Source organism: Brassica oleracea, chromosome C3 (genome assembly GCF_000695525.1).
Source record: "Brassica oleracea var. oleracea cultivar TO1000 chromosome C3, BOL, whole genome shotgun sequence".
Taxonomy (NCBI): Eukaryota; Viridiplantae; Streptophyta; class Magnoliopsida; order Brassicales; family Brassicaceae; genus Brassica; species Brassica oleracea.
Window position 1 is genome coordinate 32,757,147 of NC_027750.1, and position 13,360 is coordinate 32,770,506.

The 13,360-nt window shown below is 27.3% G+C and overlaps 1 protein-coding gene across 1 annotated transcript; it reads left to right on the forward strand.

Annotated features, from left to right (window-relative positions):
* Positions 1–9,760: 9,760 nt before the first annotated feature.
* Positions 9,761–12,432, forward strand: LOC106333628. The gene is made up of 4 exons (XM_013772051.1): positions 9,761–10,216; positions 10,459–10,548; positions 11,947–12,130; positions 12,349–12,432. The coding sequence occupies exon 1, from the start codon at positions 9,847–9,849 to the stop codon at positions 10,042–10,044; it is 198 nt and encodes a 65-aa protein (XP_013627505.1). The 5' UTR covers positions 9,761–9,846; the 3' UTR covers positions 10,045–10,216; positions 10,459–10,548; positions 11,947–12,130; positions 12,349–12,432.
* The last annotated feature ends 928 nt before the right edge of the window (positions 12,433–13,360 follow it).

The window sequence follows — 13,360 nt, forward strand, 5'->3', positions numbered from 1 at the left end:
TAGTTTTGAAAAATCCATAAAGAATCGACGAGTGTGGAGGGGAGAAAATGCTCTCTAGTAACCCTTTGTGAATTTAAGTTTTCTGTCATTGGAGTGTGTTTTTAAAACTTCTTAAGTGAGTGAAGGTGGTTAAAATCCTTTACGGTAGCATTAGTGATGATGTAGTTACAAAGATATTTTGAGTGTTTGTAACTCATGTTCTTCACTTATTGAAATTTGGGTAGTTGACAAGTGTAATCTTAATTCATTTCTTGAGCATTAAGCGTTTGAAAGTTATGTATGTGACTATGGACATAGCCTTAATGACATTAGCTCTAGAGGAAGATGTGCCCTTTACCGGACCAGATCTCGTGGGATTCAGTTGTCTGAAGATAACTAACTCAGCCTTATGGGTAGGACCCTGAACCCGGATTGTCAGCGAATATCAAGGCTCATCCTTAATATACCACAAAATGGCAAAAAAAAAAAAAGAAAGGATTCATGGAGTGGCTCTCTCTCAAGAAAAGTTTCAATTTATTTTTAAAAATAAGCACGATTTGCTGGATGTGCTTGAGAAAGAGATTCATATCTTCAACGAATGGACTCTAGTACTCGACATATGGGCATAGAATCCAGTAGAAGATTATCTTCAGTTCATACCACTGTGGGTGCGGATAAGTAACATTCAGGTTAACTACTACACTATGGAAACGTTAACTGCTTTGGGAGATCTGATTAGTAAAGTGAAAATGGTAGCTTTAGACCCTTCTAAACTGATTATTCAAGATTTTGTTCGGGTTCAGGTTCTCTTCAATGTCGTTATTCCTTTGCAGATGTCCAAAGCCATGAACGTGCTTAGCGGGTAACATTGCTATTATCCATTGTAATTATGAAGACAAAAAATTAGAAACGTTTTTTCTCTTTCAACGGTTGAATCACGAAAAAGCATATGTCCCTTACTGGTCAAGAAGAGACAAAAGGAAGTTCAAGAAATAAGGAACAAAGTTAAGGAAGGATTGAACAAAGAGACTGAGGATTTGAATATGTATGATCCACTCTATGGAGTTATGGAAGAAGCACAAGTTGGGGAACTTGTACCCTTTGATAGGGAGACCCAAAATCGCGAAAGAAGTTCTCAAGGAAATGAGGAGATATCTGCTTCTAATACAAGAGAAGATAAAGCTATTAAAGTGAATCATGTGAATTGCTCAGTGAAAGAGGCGGAGTTATACCCGAGTGCACTGCATTCTATTTTGTGTTTGGAGCCTTTGATTATTACACAAGGCCTGAACAAAGGAAAAGGATTGGTATTATTCGATTATGAAGATAAAGAGCTTGAAAGAAACAGTCTTGACCTGGATGTTAATCTTAGCAATTTAATGGCATGAGCGTTTAAAGCTTTCAAGACTCAAAAGTTTTGCTTTCCTGAGGGTCATGTGTTTTTGGATTAGTTTCGATGAGCCTTGTTCTTTGGGGGCAATCCGAAAAAACCTGATGCGCAAAAAAGACCTCCAAAATCTGTCAGGAAAACCAGAATTATTGTGCTGGTGGTGATGACACAAGAGTTGAGTAATGGCATGAAGGATGGAAAGCAAGAAGTTGGCTGCAGAAAAAGGAAGAAGGTTGTGCAAGAAAGAAGGGGAGAGGTCAAATATTATGGCTAAATATCTAAAACTTATCCAAAATGAGGGATTGCTAATTTTTTTTGTGTTATGACCTGAAATTATCAGGGATTGGAGTGACCTCAAAACCCGACAATTCAACGTTTTTGAAATCGAAAGATGCATAATATTGTTCTTAGTTGAAACGAAAAATTATCGTAATGTTTTGGCATATTTGCATGAATGGTTGGGTTATGAGTATATACTTTCCTGCAACATGTTTAGCAATAAATTTTTTAAATTTAAATTATATTTAAAAAAAAATATTCTTAATATTTCAATTTATTATTTTATACCAATATTTCATATAAAAATTGATTAAGTTAAACATAAAATTAAGATAAAATAACCAATTTAATTTATTTAAAATTATATTTAAGAATATATATGTATATACTTAAAATTATAATCTTAGATAGATTTTCATTTATTTCTTTTGGTTAAGAAATATTAAATCAACTTGTATAAAAAAACTTCTTATACAAAGATTACATAAAACTAAACAGAATTTCTAAAATTTGCATATATCAAAAGGAAACAATTGGTATTACAATTTTTTTTAAAATTTTTTAAAAAGATTGTATAGGATTTTGAAAATCTTCTTTAGTAATAAAAATTGTATGATTATAAAATAGACTTAAATAATATTTTGAATTTGTAAAATATTTTATATTTCTATTATTATATTATTGAATGTCATATTTTAATAATGATATATGAGTTATACCATAGTTTAAAAAGTTTAACAAAAATAAAAATTAATATTAAATGTAATCGTCAATGTCACTTCCTTTATTCTAGAAAACAGAAGTTAATTAAAAATTCTGTGAATAACAAGTGTCACTTGAATTTTTTTTTTCAATTTTTTATTTATTTTCAAAACAGTTGTTTAAAAAGAATTATTATAACTAAATATTATTGCCACTACTCCCATAACAGTTTCCATTTCCCACTTTTTAAACTAAATAAATAACCACCGCTTTTTACTTTTAGAAACTTCAAACAAAAACCACGTTAGTTTTTATATTGTGCAGAAACAATAAAAATGTATGTAATATTTTCTGGGTTTTTTCTATAGATGATAGTGATAGCTTTATAGAGACATCAAAGTTGATTGGAAATATGCTCTTTGCTCTAATGTAAGTATTGTTTATTACATTTTTTACTAACACGGTATTGCTTTCTAAATATCTTTCTATTCATGATTTTCTACCTAAATGACTCTTCTTTATTACTCTATTCTTTTGAATATTGATTAATATATTTATATCAATTGATTTTCTTCCAAAATGTACAGACAAAGCAGAAAAGTTTTAGGATGAGTATCCATCAATAGGTTATTCTCAGGTTCTCACGTATGGCTGTTCCATCTCTAAATTAAAGGTTAATCCATCTAATCTCTAATACTAATCCGTTCAAGCAGTTTTTGATATCTAAGTTTCTTTGTATATTTACTGCTTTTCATTTTTAGTTTTTCTTTGCTATAATTTGGAAAGAGTCAAAACAAAATCAAAATTTGATTCAGTCATCCAAATGTTTTTGTTCATTTTCCATTCAAATTGAAATACCATTAGACATTGTTTTGCTCATGCAAAGCATGAACCATAATACTAGTTTAAAAATAACTCATGTCATTATTTATAGTATGTCATGTCATATTTTGTTTTAGGAAAAGTTATTGTACAGAAAATATGCGTAAAATCACTTTGCAAATAATGTATAGAGGATTAATCCAACCAATTTGAGTAGGTTTAACAATGTTTTGGAAGAAAAGCATTAACATTAATATAAGATATGCGGATAAGAACCTTATCGAATGTTTAGGGATCTCCAACTCCACTATATTTTCTACACCAAACTCTATTATAGAGTAAAATCTTCTCCACCCCCACTCTATATCTTACTCTAAAATAGTGTAACTCTATTTCTTATTCTATATTTGGAGTAACTCTATTTCTTACTCTATTATAGAGTGAAACTTTTTTATTTTTACTTTAGTCCTTTTATTTTTTAAACTTTTCATTTTGTAACTATTTATGTAATTTAATTATGCAACCATCACATAATTCTCTTCCAGACAATATATAAACGTTTGAAACTTATTATTATTAGTCAAAGAAAACAAGCATTAAAGTTAATAATAATTTTATAAAATTAGCCAAAGAAAAAAAATACTAAAATTAGAAATAAGCAACATAACATAAATTAAAATCATAAATAATTGTGATTTAATATTCTGGTAAATTGCCTCCATATCCACCAAGATTGTTAAAGTATTGTCCAAATGAGGTAGATGAAAGAGTAGCTTCTTGTTCATGTTGTTGACCACGTCTTTTTTTGTAAAATTTGTGTTCGTTCCTCTTGAAAATATGCACAAACTTCTAGATCTTGCACTGAATTCAAGTCACAAAATAAATATTTGTTTTTTTTCAGCTCATTCAAAGCATAATTTTTCTTTTAAATCTCCAAATGATATTCTCGTTGTGCTCTTGTCTTCTTTAATTGTTCCAAAAATTCAATATTTCCTTCTTTTAAGGTATTGATAACCGATGTTGTTTGATCACCAAGTTATAGATTGATTACTTTTCGGAGACGCCTGTGTACAATGATGTTATGTTTCGTAGGAGATATTGTATGTCGCGTCTCTATTCCTTCGTATAATCGAAGCCGTTGAAAGTTATGACAACTACTTCACACAAAAACGGGATGCAACGGGCATGGTTGGATTATCGTCTTCGAAAAAAGTAACGGCCGCATTTCGGATGTTAGCATATGGTCTTCCTGCTCATTTGGTCGCACAAAAATCAAAGATAAAGAAGCTCATTTTACGCTTTGAAATTCGTTAATTGATAATTTGTGGGAAAAATACACTAGTGGTGATGTTTAAGTTAAATGTATTATGTTTTAATATAATGTAATTTTTTAGATAATAAATATTTGATATAAATATATAATTTATAAGAAATTTGTGAAAAATAAAATATAAGGGATCAATTTGTAAATTTATAAGTAAAAAGTATTAGTCATAAAATAAAATAAATATATATATATTTAAAAATATTTTTTTTTAGAGTTAAATATAGAGTAAACCGTTAGAGAGAAACTCTACTCTATTTTATAATTACTCTATTTTAGAGTAAAAACTACTATAAAATAGTGTAAACCTACTCTTTTTTTGCTTATCTTCTATTTATCGTGGACTGGCGAGTAATGGTCGAAGCCGGGTTGGGGAAAGACTAAATCAAATTGGGTCTCAAAGGGTGAAAATTTGATAAGTGGATCAAGTTTAAGTATGCAATTAGTTGAAAGGACTCATAATTTTAATTTGCAAAGCGGGGGTCACTTTGCTTTTTGATTATGTGTAAAAGTCCCTGCACACCCTAATCGACTAACGTATTAACGGAATTGCCATTGTGTCCTTGAATCATTTCCACACGCGAAAGATCCTCTCCTTCTCGAGGAAAATGACCTAAGAGCATTTCAAAAAAAGAAATTTATTCTGAAGTTTTCAAAACTCTATATTTGAAGTTTAAAGTTGTTCTTCTCCAAAATTAAAACTTTAAACACAAGTTAATTTTAAAACTATTTATATTTTATAATATGATCCTTATATTTGTCATAACTAATTTGAATTCATAAAACTTTTGTATATAACTAGCACATATATAAACATATTACAATAATATTAATTAATAAAATATTCTATTCAAATTTAAAAATTTAAATAAAAATAACTTAATTAATATTAAGCTTCAAACAAAATACCATATTACTTCATAAAATGATTTTCGTAATGCATATATGATCTATTAGTGCATTTCGAAATAAAAATGGCTCTCCTCATTTTTACTTTGTAGATTACGAGTTAAAAGTTGTTGAAAACGGGTAATATTGATACTTGTAAATACAAGAGAACGGAACAAGAAAGTATAAGAGAAACATAAAATATTGCTAAAAGACTAATTTTTTTTCGATGATATTAATACTTGTGAATTTATTAGATATGAACAAGAAAGAATTGTACGAAAAAGACATCAAAAACAACAACAACAACCATCTTCAGTTACACAAAAAAATTTGGACAATATTTGAAAATTTTGAAGGTTCCGGCTCAAACTTACCTTACTATTAGTGTTGTTGTAATATTTAAATTTGTGTAATAGTTATGTCTTCATGTAATTTTTTTAAATATTTTTGCTAAGTTTTTTTGTATATTATTGTTGTCTAAATCTAACTTAAAATATTTTAAATCTTATTTTAAAGTTTTATTTAATTTTATGAGTAAAATTTAAACTTTGTAAACAAAATTTAAAATACTTATGAGATATATTTTTTTAAGGATTAAAACAATAAACGAGAAAATATTTATGAATTATAAAAGTGATGTGTGATTGTAAGGACCAAAATGCAAATAAAAATATAAAACTTCAAATTTGAAGTTTTGAATATTGAAACTTCAGATATAGAGTTTCACTTTTCAAAACTTCAAATCTGAAATTTTAAAAAAAAATTCGAAGAACAAAACACTTCATATTTGAAGTTATATAGTATCAAATATTATATAGTATAATTTGGAGATGATCTCGTAACTTGCTCCTCAACTCATAAGTTATATCTAAACCAACAGAAAATCCTTCTTCCCCATTATTGCTCTTCTCTCTGCTCACCAAAAGTAATATGATTGCTCTTCTCTCTGCTCACGAAAAGTAATATGACCTAAATTTGATATTTCTCCCCAATATCTGTTCGAAGCTTGGGAGATCGATTGGTTATTATCGTTCAATCAACCGAAATTTCATAAAAATGGCATTCAAAATTGAAACAAGCTGTATGAATTTATTATAACTTATAATTGTTAAATACACAATTAATGAAATATTATTCCATTTTATTATATACTAAATATATAATTTTGATGCATATTTATTCTCATAGTTTTTAATAGTTAACTAGGTTAAGACTCGCGCCTTGCGTGGGATGAACATGGTATATATAAATTATTTTTGCACATTTTATGTTTTATATATATATATATATATTGGATAATTAAAAAGTCAGTAACTATTACGTATATAATTAAATTGGAGTGAATACGTAAATAATTTTATTAATCCAAACAATCATTTTTTCTATTTATATTGTATATAATTAAATTTACATAATATATACATAGATATATAATATATTTTTAATATTGATATATGTTAAATGATGTGTTCTACTAATGTTTTTTTGATGATTTGTATATTATTGTAACGGAAAATTTAAATCACTGATAACAAAAAAATTATTTTGCGATTATTAAAATTTTTAGTAATAATTTTTAAATACATTCGATGCAAATTTTAAAATTTAAATGTTTCAAAAATTTTATCAAACAAATAAAATTGTTCAAAGAAATTTTAAAATTAAAATATTTATGTCTTTTCTACGGTATATAGTTTAATTTGAAAGGCATTAATATATATATATATATATATATATATATATATATATTTAGTCATAGTATTTATTAAATGAGGATTCCTACTTGCATAATTTTGTAATTATTTGTTTCTTGTCATAAAAAAAACATTTTAACAATGGATCGTAAAAGTTTCTATGTGAGACTTTTAAAATATAACATACTAGTATTATCTCCCGTGCGGTCGCACGGATCAATTAGTTTTACTGTATTAGAAGTTTTTAAATCATAAAACTGATATGATTATCAACATATCACAATAAATTATTATTTTAATCATACTTTTGTTATCAAAATCACATATTTTTTAAACTCAGATAACACATTGGATCGTAAGCTTAGCACATTGTAAAAAAAAATAGATTTCATATAATGTTTTTAATATCGAATTTGTGTAAACTGTCATTAAAATCTCTTAAATGAATATTTACCTGTACAATCGTTTTTATATCTGAATTATATATCTGCAAGAAAAAAATCATAGGCAGATTAGTAGAGTTAACAAACTTTAGAATAATATATACATAAACACTTAGTATTTAAATTGGAATATGTTTCCCCTACCGAGCTTCACATATATGATATAATAGAGACTAACAACACTTTCATTTTTCTAACTCTCTTTTAACCTTTATGATGTTTTGTTTCACAAAAGCTTGATTTATATTTCTTTGTATATAAAAAATGTATATAAAACTGAGTTTCGTTTATTTAAACAGTTTTATATATCAAAATTACAAATGTAAATGTGTTTACCTTTTTTCCACAAGATAAAGATTTTCACATTGAAATTATTTCATGTCTCTGATAGTAGTACTCTGAAAGAAAACTATGACTTTCGATTCTTTTGTAAATCTGGTAGAATCTTCAACTTATACTTCTAAAGAAAGAATCATAGAAATTTTTTTTTAAAGAGAAGAATAAAGATCTTTATCATACTCAAAACTTAAAAAAAAAAGACAAAGAAGATGAAATAGATAGAGAAGAAGAAGAGAGAAAAATACAGAAAATTTTGAATGAAAGGAGATTGAACAATTAATATTGAGAGTTGCTGAATTTTTCAACGTGTTATGATAATAATTAGAGAAAAAACATAATTTTTTTTCAGTTACTAAACATCTACAATCAAACGAACGTGGTGATACAGATTTGTGTTTTTTTTTTGTACAATGTTAAATTTAACTTTTTAAAAACAGTTATGATTTTTTTTTAATTTTTAAGGTTTTAAGAAAAATTACACATGTCAAATTTTGATTGCTCAAGTGACTTGTGCTTTAGTATATAAGGGATACAGAAAAATGTAAATTTTTATTATACGGTTAATGTGGTCGTTTAATTTATTTTAATAATTTAAAGTTAAACAAAAATGATAGAGGATATATTAATGAGAAAAAGACAAAAATAGCACTAAATCAAGTTAAAGGGTGGGGTTAAAGGGTGAAAATTAAAATTTTCAAAAGATAAACTTAGAAAGATGCTATTTTGGTCATTTTAGTTTTTAATTGCTATTTTTGTGATATAAACTTAAAAATGTGCTATTTTGGAGATTTGCCCTATATTAATTTGTATCAAATCTTTATTATTCAAAATCATTAACTGTCATATATACTTTAGCCACATTAGAAAATTCCGTAATATTTATATAAAGAGAGAATTGAGAATAATAATAATTAATTTATGGTTAGTTTAATAAAAATCTTATTATATATATGGATGGATCAACCTATTTTTCTAAGAATTCTGAGAATCATTGCGGTGATGACATATGACTACCTCAAAAGTTGTAATGTTTATCTTTAAATATATAGGGGATAACTCACACGAAAAATATATATATATTTGGAATTACTCTTTGTTTCTAGCCATATTCGAAAACGCGGCTTGGGTGCCCGATTAACCGGCGGTACAACGCTTGGCGGCTGCAGACCGTGGCGTTTTGCCTAACTCGGCCATTAAAATCGGCAAAATCAAAATAGTTTAGTTTTTGGGTTGAAAAGTTTGAAATCTGATGTCATATCACATCTCTACAAGTTTAAAGCATGAAAAAAGAGAGAAAACTCAAAAATAATGATGAAATAAGGGAAACTAATCTATGGCGGCCGTAACAAATAATTGCAGAAAACCCTAAATGTTTTAAGGAAGATGACGACGAAATTACAAAAATGCCACTCCTTTAAAAACGCATAAAAGAAGCAAAATGTAGGGGTCGAGAATCGAACCCGGGTACTGAATATAGCTTTAAACTATAGTATCCACTAAGCAAATGTAATTTTATTGTTTTCTTTACCGGAACTATTTTAATATACCTATATATATATCTGAAAATTTGTATATACATGCAAAACTATTCTCCGATTAATCTCCGATTTTTAATCAATCCGTTAGGCCCACACTGTCCGCCCGACTCACGCCTAGCGTAATTTCGAACATGGGTTTCTAGTACTGCCATTTTCTAAAATTTTGATTGGGTATTTTGGGAAAGCAAAAACCAAGTCAATGCTCTTTATATTTTTAACAAAGTCAATGCTTTACTTCTTCTTTTTTTAGAAACCCATAGGACGTCATTATTTTTTGGTTATTTTACTCAAATAAAAAAAAATCAAAATTATTTCAAGATTATTTAGTTATACATACATATAAGTCACAGGGCCTGCATGTGTTGCTCTATAAATACGAAGACAAAGAAGATGAGTTAGAATTTGAAGGTGGAAAAAAGGGAAAGAAAAAGAAAAGAGAGGATCAATGTTGATAAAAAGAATAGAGCTCTGTATAGAGATAGTGAAGAAAACAATGGATTTTGCGGTAGTGGTGGCTGACGCCGCGAAAGTCTTCTTGAGGAACGCTCCTCAGGCTCCTCCCGCTCTCCTCCGCCAAGGCCCCTACTATTACTCCGCCTCGACCCCTCGCCCTTCCCCTTACATGATTGGCTATCTTCCATGAGATTATAATTCTTTATGAGATTTCTGTAAATTAATTACTTGGTTAAAAAATTAATGTAAATTATATGCTTTCTTTGTTTTTTTCAACATGTATTATACGGATTGAAACCTGGTCGGGGATGTTGCACCGGCTCTAATCCCACAAACCGGAAGCTACATATCCAAGTTATCTTGTAAATAATTTTTTTTCTTGTAAAAGTAGTTATCTTGTAAATTGCAAAGTTTTATAATGAATCACACATTTCTTATATATTTCACCTCGGTTTCCGAATTGTTTGTGTATGTTGGTTTGCTTTCGCTTGTGGTTTTACTCTTTGATTTTATTCTATGGGTTGGTTCAAATCATTAAATGTTAGAATCCGACGTGGAACTAAAAAGAAACGTAAGATAAAATATAAATATTTTATTTTTGTAGAAAAAAAAAGAGGAATGCTGGAATCAGTTCAAGAAAGGGAAATGCCAAAACACTTAATTGGAGGGAGGCCTACACTGTTATCTAAACAGCGTAAGTATTTACAAAAAAAAACAATATACTTAATATATAGTATACTATAATAGTATACTATAATAGTATACTATATAATTTATTAATAAAATTATATTAAGCATAAATTATAAAATATATCAATAATTAATTTTATTGTATTTTATTATTATAGCGTTATAATTTTTAGATAGTTTAAAAGATCGTTATCATGGTTTTGGAAACCTAGCTCTTGCTTAAGCGGTTATTTAGAACATTGTTTTGAAATAGAGTTATATAATCGAAATAATGGAAAAGAGGTTGACGAAGAAGACGTGAGGAAACACTGGTCCCGTCTCAGACAAGAAATGTCTAGCTTCAGCCATATTCTTAATTAATTTAAGTAATTTAATCCACCGCGTAACTTGTCAAATGGGTATAAACACAAGATAATGGTATACATTTTTGACAAAATAAAGGTTGCTAAATACTTATAGTAAATAAAACTTTAACTCAGTAAGACGTTTAACCTCATCCCAAGGTAGAATGGAAAATTTTGTGATATAGTGTCTAATGATGATAGTTTGTGTAATTAATTATATGTAGAGATTTATCAAAAAAAGATTATAAAAAAATATTATGTAGATCAAACACTATATCATAAATATCTTAAAGGCCTAATATAAGTAACTGAAAAGGTTTAGTTTCCATTATAATTAGGGCATCTCCAACAATGATACTAAATTTAGTGTTGAAATTATATCAAATTTAGTATTTTGGTGTCATAATATTTTTGTCATCTCCAATGACACCAAATTTTACACTAAATGTAATACTATATATTATTTGATGTTTTCAATTCTTAAAGTTTTATATTTTTATTATTTATAATTGCTAAATAATTATTTAGTCACATTTAGATTATTATATATATATATATATATATTATTATTTGTAAATGATAAATAATAATAGTTATTTAGTGATTTATTTTGAAAATAAAAATAAAAATAAAAATTTTATTTTTTTAATTATGTGAAGATAAATTAAAAATACAAATAGCATAATATATTTATTTTTAATTACAAATTTGATAACAATAAAACTATATTATTAAATGAAACATAATAAAATATGTATTTTAAAGATTTGGTGTGATGAATATGGTGTAACACTATTCACATTACACTAAATTTGATGAAATAGAATCAATTTTGGTGTTTTGTTGGAAATAAAATTATTTGGTGTTTTGGTATCTTATCGGAGATGGCCTAAGAGAATATAACAAATTTGTTGACTAAAAGAAATGTAAGAAGTTATTGTTCTTGATAGATAGAGCTTTACATATTTTTTTTGTCAACAGATAGAGATTTATAGTCTTTTCATTTCGAAAATCTCTTTTCGTTTCTAATCGTATGTTTTGGTTCCCGAAAATTGAAGTGTTTTAGTATTTGAAAGGAGACCTTCCCAGATTCTGGAATGCTTGGAAAATAAGTAATTTGTGGAGCTGTAATTGTAGTTTGAGCATGTTAATCCAGATTCAACGGATCAGATGCAAACACGTGTTAGTAGTAGCGACATCTACGGACATCTAGTCATGTTACGTGATCCACAATTTTATAAGGTACGACCTAGTTAAATTTTTTATTATTTAAATATGGATAGCTATGTATTTTTATGTATGGTTTTAGAGGACCACTTCTTTTTCTTTCTTTTTTTTTTTGAACGACAAACAACACCTTCTTTTTCTTTCTTTTTTCAGAGTTTCTGTGACTTGTGAGATAACTTTTAATTTGAACCTTGATTAATTATAAGGCCTTCGTTTATTTTATCTTTGATCAGAGGTTATTCCTTTCCTTTATCTTTGCAATAAACAAAAGCTGACTGCGAGCTGCAGGCGGGGTTGGACGGCGAAACGAATCTCTGAAGTTGATATATATTACTCTCCATCTGTTCCCGAAAGTAAATTTTTTTATAATTTTCATGTTTATTAAGAATATGATAAAGAATTACAATTTAATTTACTATTTATTTTTTAATACATTTTCCAATAATTATCTACTAATAAAATTTAATCAATTTAAATATTCACAATTAATATTTCTCAAAAGTATACAAAAATACCTTAAAAATATAGAAAATCTTATTTTGTGGAATAAGAATAAACTGTAGAAAATCTTATTTTCGAGAACGGAGGGAGTATAAGTATAACGAGATGTTCAAAGTCAGAACAATTATAAAATGAACTAATTATGTAATATATTTCTCCTACTAATTAATAGTTGCAAGGGACAATTAAGAAAATGTAAATTTTAAAATAAGTTAGTCAGTTTATATGGTTTTCTAATTTGATTTTAAAGTTAAGATTTAGGATTTAGGACGGCTATACGTACCTTGTTTAATTTTGACATAAATTTGGTATGTGTTCTATTAAATCTTTTTCAAACTGAAACTGATGTATCCCATCTATCAAAATATTTTTTTTATAAAATTTAATTGGTAGTTACCAAGTTGACGAAACAATAAAAATAATTTTACAATTTATAAAATCAATACTATTAAATTAGGAACATGTCCAACTTAAAATATAACTGCATTGAACTGATTAAATAGAATATATTTTTATTTGTAGTGATATGTTAATAACCGCATCAATCCATATTGTTATAACTGCATTGAACTGATTAACTGCATGAATTTTTTGTACACTTCCTACGTTGAGAGTATCCTTACAGTTACATCATTGACGTATCTTTCTATAATGATATGTTAATTGTTCCTCATAATCTCGGTTAAGAAGTAAAAATTGTAATTATTAAATTATAGACACTTTATATTTGTTAAGAAATACAAA

Coding starts and splice junctions, on each gene's coding strand:
- LOC106333628 (XM_013772051.1), top strand. CDS start 9,847: ATGTTGATAAAAAGAATAGAGCTCTGTATAGAGATAGTGAAGAAAACA.